We start from the raw sequence: 14,315 nt of genomic DNA on the forward strand, positions 1-14,315 counted from the left end.
TTTATGGGAGGGGGATTTTCAATGTAGTTTTTTTCAATGTAGTCATGCTTTGTTTCAGTTTACTACTGAAAAATGAGGATGAACATGAAGATTATTTATTTTACTGCTTGATTTTCTTTTTACATTTGAAAAACATAGTGGGAGAAATCTTTCTTCTTTTTTTTTGGCCCCCCTCACTAAGGGGCCCTTATAATCATATTAACTTTTCCCCCCAATACGCGCCCCTGTTTGCGTGTTTGCGTGCTCTGATTTACATCAGGTCAGAAAGAGCAACTTTGCCAATGTGGAAAACTGGCTCCCTGCCGAGCGTAAGTTAGGGTCAAATCACAAAAAACAAATTCAGAAGCTGGTCATCAAAGTCTGACCATTTCATCTAGTTTGGGAGCTATACTTTTAATAACTGGCTGTAGAGAGAACTTTTAAATGGACGTCAAGAGAGAGTGGTGAGGAACAGGCATGGAAGAGTTTAGGCAAGGAAGAAGATTGGAAGAAATGGAGATACAGAGAGAGAAAAAGGTAAGATAGTTACAGTAAAGTAAGGCAGAGTGGAAGATGGGGAGGTTGGACGTGTTAATACACAGGAACACTGCATCAAACCAATGCACTGCTCTGAGCCTGGCTGAGCAGCTGAGAGGAGTGCGTCAGCAGTACATTCACGCTCCCACTGAAGGACAAAGGGAGGGGGCAGAGCAAGAATCTTAGCTGCCTGCAACACCGAGACACATTGATGGGGGGGGGGGAGAAAAGAGAGATTGGAGAATAAACAAGAAGAGATGAGGATAGGAATGCTGTTCCTGCTGTTTCTGTGACGGTGGGCTAGCTGTGAGAGTGCTCGCTTGGCTTGCCATCTCTCTCGCTAAGTCTGCTTTGCACACACAATTTTTCTTTTCCTCAGATCCATCAGGAATTCTTCCTCTCATTTTCTTTCAAGCTCCCTCATGCCCTCTCTCACTATGCTACCCTGACTACTGCAGTAGTCCACCAGCCAGCATCAAGTCTGACAGCCCTACACATGGCTAACTGCCACAACTTACTACCTCAGCCCTGGAGAAAGAAATATTGACGCAAGCAGAGGGAGAGTACAGGAGACAGAGCAGGGGACAAAACAAAGACCGGAGAAAAGAATTCCCAACATCTCTCGTGGTTTATGGAAGCAGATACGGAAACCAATTCCACTGTTATCCTCTCAGCGTCATCTTTTCCTGTCTCTCTTTTTGCAGAAGAGGACAAGAGTGTTTTTCTGTCCCTCTCTTCTCTCTCTCTTCTCCGTCAGCCTTTTGCAAAGCTCCGACAGTGCAGCGTACCCCCCCACCTCCACTGAACGCCACCATCTCTCCCACCACCCTCTACCCCCCTCCCCCCAGGAATAGACGGATTACTGCTAACTGTGCACACGGCAGCATGCAGCTGCTCTGACCGGGGCCAGCCCAATGTTAGGAGGAGGCAAGAGGAACGCAGAGGATGGGCGAAAAGCGTGATGACTGTGCCGGGAGTTCTTTAGTCTTTTTTTGTCTCCCAGTCTCTGTCACAACAGGGCTAATAAGCAACCGAAAGCCCTTGGCAAAGTCACAGTAAGGAAGCTCTCTCACCCAAACAGGAAAGCAACAAACGGACCGAACACATGCACCAGGAGCTGACAGAGAATGGGATTTTTTTTTTCTTTAATTTAATTTAGTCTGTTCTTTTCTCATCCTTTGTGGCAATCAGCTACGTAATGGATTATTGTGATTTATCCACTGCATGTTGGAATCTGCATCCTGGTATGAGGGGAGTCGGAAGAAGAAAGCATTCAAGCACCTGCTAAGATTTCATGGCCTTACCTTTCGCGTTAAGTATTTTCTAAGCTTATTTATGTTTTTAATTTTAGAAGCCATTTAATGTCAACGGCTATTAGAGTCACTTCACTTTTTTTTAAGACAAGGACAAGAAAGCTTTTTCCTTCTGTTATTTCATGGGAAGGATTTATCAGTGAATGTCATGCACAGTTTGCTTTTAACTTTTGGGAGAAAAAGGAGCACCTTTAAACTAATTAGGTGAGTTAATAATGCTATTCAGCCTTTTTTCTTTATTTCTGATTTGCTGCTCAGACAATTTTTGTCAGAATAACCTTTCTCATTCTTTCTCTGCCTGTTTCCACCCTCATTCCTTCACACAAAATATGTTGATGCAGCATCTTCGTGCACTGTCGATGGAAACTGGGAGCCTTGGGCTTCTCCAGCCAGGCTAGGGTGGTCTTTCCTTCGGTGTGTCGCATCTCCCCCCACCATGCAGAATAATGAGCCCTTCACACCATGAGTCCGTTGGCCCAGGTTAATGTGCAGTCTACCTGGAACACAGCCCTGCTCGCCGTGCTTTCCCTAATGGTACCTGCTCTCAGTATGTGCCAGTCCACAGGCCCCGACTTAGGCTCATCAATCCCACAGAACTGTCCAGGTGTGTGCTCGTGCACTAACCAGCTCAGCAAGGTGGTGTGCACACGCAGGGGTCTAATCAGGGTTCCTCCGAACATCCCAGCCAACACCAGGTACCTGAATCTGATGGAGAACAGCATAGAGACTATACAAGCTGATACCTTTAGACATTTGCATCATCTGGAGGTGTTACAGCTGGGAAGAAATGCAATCAGGCAAATTGAAGTAGGGGCTTTTAATGGTTTGACCAGCCTCAACACCCTGGAGTTGTTTGACAACAGACTAACAGTCATACCAAGTGGAGCATTTGAGTATCTTTCAAAGTTGAGAGAACTGTGGCTCAGAAACAACCCAATTGAAAGCATTCCCTCTTATGCCTTTAACCGAGTTCCTTCACTCATGAGACTAGACCTTGGAGAGCTAAGGAAACTGGAGTACATCTCTGAAGGGGCTTTTGAGGGCCTTCATAACCTCAAGTACCTGAATTTAGGGATGTGCAGTCTGAGGGAGTTTCCAAATTTGTCACCTCTCTTGGGATTAGAAGAGTTGGAGATTTCTGAAAATGTTTTCCCAGAACTAAAGCCTGGGGCCTTTCTTGGGCTTAAGAATTTACGCAAACTTTGGATTATGAACTCTGCCATTACAATCATCGAGAGGAATGCATTTGATGACATCACTGCTTTGGTGGAGTTAAATCTAGCCCATAATAATTTATCATCCCTTCCCCATAACCTGTTCACCCCTTTACAGTACCTGGTGGAGCTACATTTACACCACAACCCTTGGCGCTGTGATTGTGATGTTGTTTGGCTCTCCTGGTGGCTCAGAGAAAATATTCCCACAAATTCCACCTGTTGTGGACGCTGTCACACTCCAATCCAAATGAGGGGAAGATACTTAGTGGAAGTTGATCAAACAACATTTCAGTGTTCAGCACCAGTAATACTTGATGCTCCAAGAGATTTGAACATCTCCGCTGCAAGGGTGGCAGAAATGAAGTGTCGTACAGCAGCCATGAGCTCTGTCCGATGGCTTCTCCCAAATGGGACTGTGTTAACCCATGGTTCAGCTCACCCAAGGATATCTGTTCTCAACGATGGAACTCTGAACTTTTCCAATGTCTTTCTATCTGACACAGGAATTTACACTTGCATGGTGAGCAACATGGCAGGGAATTCCAATGCTTCTGCCTATTTAAATGTCAGTAATGCTGAACTTAACACATCTAACCTATCCTACTTTTCAACTGTAACAGTGGAAGTGTTGGAACCTACAGCAGAGGAGACCCCTAAGCCCAAACCCACTTTACCTGCTTCACCCTCTGTTTTTCAACCTGTCTTTATCTCAACACCAACTGTAATGTTTCAAAATACGCAAACTCCAAGGCAGGTTTCAGTCCCCACAGCCAGAATCCCTAGTGGTCCACCTGCCAGTCTGGATGAGATGATGAAAACTACAAAAATCATCATTGGCTGTTTTGTAGCTGTTACCTTACTAGCAGCAGCCATGTTGATAGCATTCTATAAACTCCGTAAGAGGCATCAGCAGAGAAGTACTGTGGCTGCAGCAAGGACCATAGAAATCATACAAATGGAGGAAGAGGTTCCACCTGTTCCTCCACCTACATCTGGATCTAGTGGTTCTGATGACACAGGTTTGGTACTTCCAACTTTAGTGGAACACAACAGCAACACATTTAAACCTGTGTATGTCTCTTCCTCCTCTTCATCCCGACAAGGTAGCTATGGGGCCCACTGGACCCAAAACAACTCTCTCCATCGCTCAGTCAGACGGCATCACAGCCACATCAGTATTATTGCTGATCCCTATGTAATAATGACCTCTCATGGCAAAGAGAAAGTTCAGGAAACCCAAATATGAATTTAACCTTCTGTAGATGTACTTCTGACTCTGTCTAAAACTCTGCTCATTAGTCCATGCAATGCACAAAGAGAAAAATATGAACTTTCTTTGTACAGAAGTGCAAAACAGACTTTGTTGTATATGGCTATAAACACATATAAATATGAAATATATATATGACTGAAGCCAGGCAGTGGTAAAATGCAGAATATAATAAAAAAGAAAGCAAATTGAAACTATTTTTTACTATCTTGTGACTTATATTTCAAAAAATTAAATAAGTTGCTTTTTTGACTGAGACAAAATGATATTGTCTAATGATACTAAAGAGACAGTTTGTTTTCAGCACATTTTGGGAAAAGTAAACTCCCATTTAAGGCACCACTTTCTAAATGCAAAATAAATAAAAAAATAAAAAATCATTGTTTTTACTGTGCCAAATATATCATGCAATAAAACAGAATTCCATGAATTAATTACACATAACTTAACATTTCTTAGATAGCAGCAAAATGGCACAGATAATTTGTTCTGATCAGTAGCTATCAGCCAAATGCTTTTGGACTGCAGTTAATATCTGCAGCTAAGGTTTTAACTCTGTGTGTGCTGGTTTTGGTTGTATTTCTAATAGTGCCGATGTTTTTTGTAGCACATCTGAAAATGTTTATTTCATGTGTACATGATTCCCCACATGTTTGACTGGAAAAGTTGACATTCAGCATAACAACTGTTACAAAAAAATTTATTTTCTGTCATCAGTTGCAATTTGTATTATTTCCCTAGGTTTTTGAGATGCTTCTTATTGGCTTGTGTAGTGTTTAGGGCTAATCTAGTAATGCTTACAGCAGTTGCCTGACTCGTCTCTGCAAGGGCTCATTCCATAAGTAATGTTTTGAAGGAAGTGACATGATGTGCATTAAAATGGGTCTGTTTGATTATTCTACTTTTAGGATAGAAAAAATGCAGAGGATTTAAGTCAAATAAATGAATGTCTGGAGCTTTTTCATGGACTAAACTAATAAATTATCTTATTTTCTTTTACCCTTTATTTTTAGCAACACTATTTTTATGGAACAACAAAGGGGGGCATGGAAGTAGTAAAAATATTTTGTTTTAATTTCTCTAACCTGATAGACCTTCATCTGATGTTTTCCGTATCTGAGTATCTCTATATTTCTGTAAGTTGTTTAGTCTCAAAGGCCAAAGGCAGTATTGTAAATGGTACCTTTCCTACATCCCAATCGTCCTATGCATCTACTTAGTGTCTGCATGAATGGGGTTTTAAGTAATTGGTGTACAATGCTGCATTATACCCCACAGTGGGTCTCTATGCAGGTCAAATAGGCTATTGGTCTTTGATGCCTGAGCCTAGTTCTCATCATTAATTTCTCTGAAAGAAAAAAATACATCTCTCACACAGTTCAACACAGTATGTGTGTTCCTTTTCTTACATGCTCATCCTCAGAGCTGATTGTTTTCTGAATCTGATATTAAGAAGAGAACAAAAGGTGTCTGTTGTCTATGAAAAAATTCATACAAATGACAGTGCAACTTTGGCAATATGCAATGCCACTTAAAAACAGCAAAGCAGTTTGTTTCTTTTTTTCATCAGATGTCATATGTGTCGGTGAATTTCTAAGCAATGATCTTGATGTCATGCAGCTACAAGGAGGCCAGCTACCATAACTGTGGCTTGCTTTTTGTAATAATTTAAATGCCTCTTCTATGATGTTAAACTCATGCCATTTATACAGTCACTCAGCAGTTCTCCTATATATTGTAATGATTTTACACATGCTATTCAGAAATGTAGGTTACAGGTCATTTGAAAGTTTTATATTTGCAGTGTAATTTTTCTAATGCTAAACAAACTTGATATAAAGAGGAAATTAAAATATGATACCTGTGATAACAATAAAGCATTTTAAATTGACAGTGCCACCAATATTTAATTTAAATACTTTGCACTCCACGTGTTATACCAACTGGTTTTATTGTATTACAGACAAATTGATGTTACCTTGTTAAGGATGCATAAAACACATTTTGAAAAAAACATACACACACAAAAAATAACACTCTGTGACATAATCTTAAACTGAATTTAAAAAAATGAAACTTCATTTTGAGTAATTCTTAAAATGTGTGAAAAAGAATGAAGAAAAAGATATATCTTGTAGACAAACTCACGCATGACAAAAATATTTCTTCATGTAAGGAAGTTGTTTTTTTCTGAAACATTTATTCCTGAAATTGACCAAACATTTTCTATCACTATCCTGCTTAAACATCCTATGATAGCCACATTACTTTAATAGTCCTATTTTTTGGGTAGAATCCACTATATTTACAGTATAATTAAATGTTTTTTTATGAGACATAAGTCACAGTATTATGCATCATTCACAATGCTCTACATTGGGCTTGCTATCAGCACATGCTGACTTATTCAAGTGAAGTTAGACAGTTATTATTTGCAGTGAAAATAAAGATTGGTGCCTTAAGCTTTACCCCTTATGGCTATGCTTGAGACTATTATTTTGAAGTAATAAAGTGTTGTTGAAAAACTCAGCTTATAAGCTGCTTTTGTGGATTAAAGTGTTTGTATGACAACATTTAAAGGGAGCAGTAAAAAAAAAGAAAAAAGAACCAGAGAGTGACACAACGTTATTAAGATCTTTTGCACAGAGGGAAAACTGTGACTGGCTTGCTATTAGCTGTTAAGTTAGCAGCACCCAAATGTGCTTTAAACACTCTTGAAATCTGCTAAGCTAATTCTGTTTGAAAATTTTCCATTTATTGACTCCTGAAAAGCGTCATATACGGTAATCGTCAAACTCCTTTTCCTTTAGCTCTATTTTTGAAAAAAGAAAAAAAAAATTGGATTGTTCGCAACAAAGATCTTTTTGAGAACTTTTGGAATATTACTCCAAAAAAAAAAAAAAAAAAAACTGGACTTAGTTTCCAAATTTTGATGACGTTTCACTTCCCATCCAGATTTTTCAGCGAAACGGCTAAAAACTTGGAAACTAAGTCCAGTGGATTGGGTTTTTTTTGTTTTGTTTTTTTGTGAACAGCTATGATCTGGATGACTGAGAATCTTCATCAACAAGAGTATGCTCATTAATTAAAATAAAGAAATTCTCAGGTTTTCTTAAAAATATTTCTAAAGTCACAATGTGACATGATCAGCTCAATTAAACTATGACCTCCACCTTATCTCAGCATTTTAACATGAAAGGGGACTGCTATTTCTTGTAAGAGTTTAATAAAAGTTGACTACTTCCTTATTCTCATAGTATCGTATCCTTCTTGTAGTTGTAATTTTCTTTCTTGTAATATTAGGACTTTATTCTTGTAATGCAGTCTAACATTACGATTTTATTTCCATGAAAATGTGAATTCATTTTTTAGTAAAAAATGACAATAATACTCAATGTACCAAGATAATTTGATTCATAAAAATAATTTAAAAAAATCTCACATTGGTTATTGGTCAAAATCTCACATTTTGTTTCATTTTGTATTTTGTTTAACATACAGTAGAGAAGTGAAATAATCAGACCTTTTTGTATTATCATTTGAAAATTGTGCATTATATTTAACAAAAAACCCAAACATCTGAAAATTTTGCATAGTTGTCAAAATGTTAAATAATAAAACAAAATCAAATATCCGCACATGGGCAAAATGTCGGTTCCCCTCTTTGATAAAAGAAAAACTCACAATGGTAGAATCTGACCAAAGTAATAATACATAAAAATTTGATGAAATAAGCAAATTAATGTCAGACATTGCTTTTTAACCATGCTTCAACAGAATGATTTTGAAAAGTAAACTCATTTAAACTTGGACAAAATGATGGTCCATGTTATATTTTGTTGCACAACCTTTTGAGGGACTCATTGCAATAAAAAAAAATCCTGAAACTGTCAGTTCATTTTTTGGCCCACCACTCATGAGCAAACTGCTCTAGTTGTCGCAGACTTGAAGGGTGTCTTTTCCAGACAGCATAATTCAGCTCCTTCCAAAGATGTTCAATATAATTTAGGTCAGGACTCATGAAAGGCTACATCAGAATAGTCCAGTGTTTTCCCCTTACCAAAACTTGGATGTTTTTTGTTGTATTTCTCTTTACATTATCCTGTTGCTAACCAGTGACCTAAGACTGACACCCAGCTCTATGACACTGGGCAGCACATTTTTTTCTAGAATCTCTTATAGGTTTAGATTTCTTTTTATCCTGCAGATATTTAAAACACCCCGATGAAGATAAAGCAAAGCAGCTTCAGCACAGAACAGAGCCTCCTCCGTGTTTCACTGTAGAGAGAGTGTTCTTTTCTTTATATGTTAGTTCCCATCTTTAAACATAGAGCTAATGCGCTTAGGTAAAATGTTGTGTTTTGTGTCTCATCTGTCCAAAGATCATTCTCCAAGAGGCTATTAGCTTGTCAACATGTAATTTGGCAAATTCAAGGTCTGGCTTTTTTATGATTTGTTTTCAACAGCAATACCCAATTCAAGTTCCTGAGGGCCTGTATCCTGCAACTTTTAGATGTGCCATTGGTTCAACACACCTGAATCAAGCAATTAGATGATTGAGAGGCTTCTGACTGACTGAACACTCAGGAGGTAAGTCAGTGATCTGATTTAGGTTTGCTAAACCAAGGTGGATCTAAAAGTTGCAGGATACCAGCACTCAGTAACCTTTTATGGTTACCATCATTTTTGTCCGCACATTTCTTTTATTTCTTTAATGTTTCTTTCTTTGTTTAAATCATTCTATTGAAGCATGGTTGAGAGGCTATTTGTAAAGTGACCTTGAGTGTCAAGAAAGGCGCTGTTAAATGAAATGTATTATTATTATTATGTCTGACTTTCATCTGTTCATTTTGATAGAATATTGATTCATTGTTACTATTGACAGATTAAAGTTATTTCCATGACCATTGCAAGTTTTTCTTTCATAAAATGATGGGTACTAACAATTTTGTGTGCATATTCAAGACGTCTTCTCAAATAGGCAAAACAAGTACAATTATGGTAAAATAACCTTGGAATAAGGAAACTGAATTTGTGATCCTCTGTTTTAGCATAAATACATACATGCATATTTCTTGAATGTTTAGATTTACTAAACATATTTTATGTAAACATATCAACAGTTTTGAATTGCATCTTTTAGCTGCATGATCATTTACACATGTACAGTAATACTTAAGGATAAAAATGTTTCTAAACAAAACATTCAGTCAGATATATCTGAACCTAAGAAAGTAAGTACCGGTAATTGAAACTATGATTAAATGACTAGAACTAGAATGGGTTTAAACAAGAACATTTCCAACTCTGTACAGATATCCTTTCAGCCGACATAGCATGTATGTTATGATGGAAAAATTAAATTAGTCTTCTGCATTCAATAACATTTTTATATTACTCACGTACTAGCAAAGTTAGTCATGCACTTCTTCATGTAATGTTGGACAGCATTTAATTGCTGCCACACATTATTTTGCCCAATATTAAACACGGTAAATGGTTTTAACAGTTACTCTTAATTTTTAAACAAATGTTTTCTACATTTACAAGAATTATGTAGCATTTTAGATGAAGCAGAATAAGGGCTCCATCACACCTTGACGATTTAGACAGTGTATGTCTGATGTCCCAGTTTCTTCTAAAATGCTGGCATACGCTGGACTTTTCATGTATTTTTTTCAATTTTTGTCATATACATAGCGTATTCATAACGATAACATACCGTAAGCTTATGCATAATGCAGGGCAACATAATACCTATGAAATGTTGCAAGCCAGTGTCCTGTGGGGGCAGCAATGTGCCTGGTGGCATCCGACCAGACTAAAAATATTTATCTGATTGTGGTATTAAACAAGCTGCTGTTTACCAAAAAAATAAATAAATAAAAAGGAAAGAAGGTTTGCAGTCACAGCAGATTCAATATCATGTCTGCTAGGAAGTTTGCTGGTTGTGGCCATGGGCGTGAACGCAGGGAGAATCCATCACACTCACTTTCTTGCTCAACCTATGATGTGGATGAAGTCTGGAGGGGTGCAGACGTGTCCTCCTGTTAACCCCCTTTTATACCAAAATGCTGCCAATAAATCATTATACAGTAGCTGTAAGTTAGAAACACATTAAGCAGTCATCTGGAATATGTCAAATACGTTGATATGCATTGGAAATAAGTTCCACATAAGTTATGCACTAGTAACTCATAGATTTTGAATAAGCTAAACACCATGGCTTATAAGTAACTTACACCTAACATATTTCAATGATCAGATAACTTACATGTAACTTATGCCCCATACGCTGAAATACGTTAGGGAAGATTGAACATGCTCAAAATTTCTCGACATACTTGAAGTATTTCGACCTGTGCCAGCGTGTTTCAACATCTTCAGTGTGCTCATAACTTATACAAGTTATCTAAGGTAAGCCAGCATTTTTCCAGATTTTTCGTATGTCAGGCATACGCTGTCTAAACTGTCAAGGTGTGACAGGGCCTTTAGTTGCAATTTAGGTTGTTTCATAAACATCTTAATAAGCAGTACTTTTCAGAGTACCATTCTGTCTTGGTGTTATATTTGTTTAAGACATGTCTTTTAAACTTTGTATTCAACAGGTTTCAAGGATTTGATTTTACATGCAGAAATTGGCCAGAATTAGAAATGTCCTGTCCAGAATTGACTTAGTCTAAGAGACAAAGCTTATTTATTTGCATTATCTTTTCTGGGCCATAAAGTTACGCATGTCTGTCTTCTACTCATTCTAAAATTCTTTATAGGATTTGCAATAACTTTTACCAATTAAGTTGCATAAATGTTCTACATAAATTGGGACAATTAAGATTGGATTTATGGCAGCTTCACAAGCAGTGCACTGAAGCTGAAATCATCAAGGGCCTCTACACCAACCCTGCCCAACGTCGGCCCACGAGGGCCGTTGTCCTGCAGGTTTTAGAGGTTTCCCTGCTTCAGCACAGCTGATTTCCATTGATAGCTGACTAACAGGCTTTTACTGAACTGCAATCATCAGAATCAGATCTCCTGAAGCAGGGAAACCTTTAAAACCTACAGGACAGCAGCCCTCAAGGCTGAATTTTAGGTAGGCCTGCAACATTACCCTTAACCACTGTCAAGGGCTGGACAGTAATTCAATATCATTACACTATCATCTCATTAAATAATGCCGATGTAGCATTTGAACACATAACTGTATGTCAATATATGCTGCCTTTTCTGGTAACAGCGATTCAAGCCAAACTGGAAAAACTGCACAACATTTGCTTTATGAGCAAAGATTTGTTGGTTATGCCGTTTAGCTGCTTAGCTCCAATGCGGCAGGTTTTAGCTACAGGTTTAAGCTACCTCTGCAAATATCTGTGACTTTAGCATCAGACAATTTAAAAAAGATTGCTGTGTGCAGACCAAGGAGAACCAACTTTGCTCATTAAGCTGTTTGCACAGTTTAAAGAGCACATTGTGCAGCTTCTAAATAAGAAGAGGGCGCAGGCTTGTCACATTTCACAGTGACCAGTCCTGTGAGATCTGCCCTTCTACATATAGATAACGCGAGAACCTTCGCTCCAGCTGCGAAATGTGTTTGGTACAATACATTTACTCAAGTACCACTTTCCCTGTGGGTAGTGGTGGGTGTAGAGGAAGTAAAGTAAAGGAGGGGGCTCCTTCTACACACCAAGACACATGTGAAAGGCAGAGGCTGGGAGTGTCCCTCTTTGGGATGACTCTGTCTAAGTTTAATTTTTGTTTGAAGGCAGAACTGTAACCCACAAAGAGCATTCTGAAATAGCTTTGCTGCTGCTCCACATGGTTCAGTGCAGAGTGGAGAGTTACTGCAAGAACTGCCTCTGAGGATCTGTTCTCCTGGAAATTGAACTGGTTGGGGTTGAGGTTGGAGGAGTGAGAGCCACCAAGCGGTGATCATTCAGGTTGGTGATGGGAGATTTTTTCTGCACCAGGATTATTATATATATATATATATATATATATATATATATATATATATATATATATATATATATATATATATATATATATATATATATATATATATATATATATATATTAGGGATGGAACGGTTTACGAAAACCGTCCGAACCGTTCGGTTCGACTGTCTCGGTTCGGTTCGCGTGTGTTGCATTCGGTTCATGCGCTGCTCCTTTTTGTCATAGGCGAAGCGTGTACACTCCAGAGCAGAAGGTGGCGGTACTGCAACCAAAGCCAACCACCAGTAGTAAACAAGAAGAAGAAGAAGCAAAGCAGCGTGGCTGGGTGTAGCAGAAAAAAATCAGTTATTGTGGAGAATTGTGTGGGTATGGCGAGTGGGAAAGAACAGGAGTTGGAAGACGTGCCAGCAGCACTTTATAGGTCTGCTGTATAGGACCACTATGCATTTAGAGTGACCTACGATGATGGCGGAAAGAAAGTTGTGGATAAAAGTGCAACAGTGTGCAAGCATTGTGCAACACGACCAACATGTCATGCTAACCCCGAAATCCCACATACTCCGTCAGCGCTCCGCTCCACCCCGCTGCGCTCCAGACCACCTGCACAAAGCAAAGCCTACAGCCTCCGCTGTGGCTCCCGTTCCTTGGAGATCGTAGAGGACATGCGCGAGATGATTAAATTCAAAGCAGCAAAACGATCCAGGGTTTCCGTCGATCATTAAAAATAATTACAATTGATTCAGTTTTTTGGATTTTTTCATTAATTTTTATGGGATTCAGTGTAACAATAAACATATACCGAATCGAACCGAAAACCGTGACCAGGAAACCGTGAACCGAACCGTGGATTTTGTGAACCATTCCACCCCTAATATATATATATATATATACTGTATGTCATGTTTGGTTTAAGGTTCCTAACCCACATGCAGAACACACGGAAACAGGAGAAAAGTTCAACGGTTCATTAAGAACACAGAGATGTTAGCTGATGTCCAGAATAATTGGCAGGATGTGAGTGAGCAGGACTGTGCCTGTTCTGGGGTCAGAGCTTAGCGGCTGAGGGGGGCGACCTTGAGGGTCCAGAGGCTGTCGGCAGGCTGAGGGCTTGGCGGAGGCAGAGCTTGGTTTGAGTGTTTGCAGATTTCTAGTTTGAGTTTCCCTTCTAGATTCTTCAGAGAGCGGGCAGGCAGGTCTTAAGCAGGCAAGGTTCTCCAGGTTTCTTTAGAGATCAGACAGGCAGATTTCCAACAGAGAAACTCTTCAGGGTTTTCAGGTTTTCAGGCAGGTTCAACCTAGGAAGCAGAGAGGAGAAAACGGATCAGGTTCAGGTTTCAAGGGAGTCAGAGATTCAGAAAGGCAGGTTGGCTCAGGCTTGCTAACCATAACTGGCAAACACTCTGGCACTGGAGAGACGTCCTCTGCCTCCTTATATACTGGTCTCCTGATGAGCAACAGGTGGAACAATCAGCTCCGGCTCCAGGAGATCTAGTACGCCCTCTGGTGGAGAAAGTGGACAGACCTCCAGATCCCAACAATATATATATATATATATATATATATATATATATATATATATATATATATATATATATATATATGAATTTGAAAAGCTCAAAAAGGAAGATATAGCACCCAACAACTATGGTGTATTAAGGAAGTACATCATTTTGTGTCGATCTGTTTCAAGAAGCTGCGTGGAGCCACTGAAAAAGTATTTCTTTTGATTATTAATTTTATCAGCTGACTCATTCCTCAACTTTGTAACAGTTTTGGCAGTGGCTTGGATGTTTTTTCTCAACCTCACTTCCGCATCTTTTCTCCTTCATGTCATTGGTTTTGCCAATTACATTCAAGGCCTAAAAGTTGCTATGGTTTCCCTGAATTCCACTCCACTGGTGATTGGCTTTTATTATGGTAGCTCTAGAGTGTGAATAGAAAGCTTACTGTGACCCTGACAGAATACAGTGTATTCATATTCACTTTAAGGACCTTGGTAACACAGTCACTTTAAAACAGGCTTGTTGTATTACTGGTATGTGATGA

General features: G+C 38.9%; 1 protein-coding gene across 1 annotated transcript; it reads left to right on the top strand.

The window, feature by feature from the left end:
- Window positions 1-677: 677 nt before the first annotated feature.
- lrrc4.2 (leucine rich repeat containing 4.2) lies at window positions 678-6,207 on the top strand. Its single transcript, XM_038270682.1, has 2 exons — window positions 678-2,033; window positions 2,171-6,207. Exon 2 carries the CDS (start codon window positions 2,292-2,294, stop codon window positions 4,290-4,292), a length of 2,001 nt encoding a protein of 666 aa, XP_038126610.1. The 5' UTR covers window positions 678-2,033; window positions 2,171-2,291; the 3' UTR covers window positions 4,293-6,207.
- Window positions 6,208-14,315: the final 8,108 nt, after the last annotated feature.

This window comes from Cyprinodon tularosa, unplaced genomic scaffold (assembly GCF_016077235.1).
Source record: "Cyprinodon tularosa strain WSP-4 unplaced genomic scaffold, ASM1607723v1 ctg771, whole genome shotgun sequence".
Classification (NCBI taxonomy): Eukaryota; Metazoa; Chordata; class Actinopteri; order Cyprinodontiformes; family Cyprinodontidae; genus Cyprinodon; species Cyprinodon tularosa.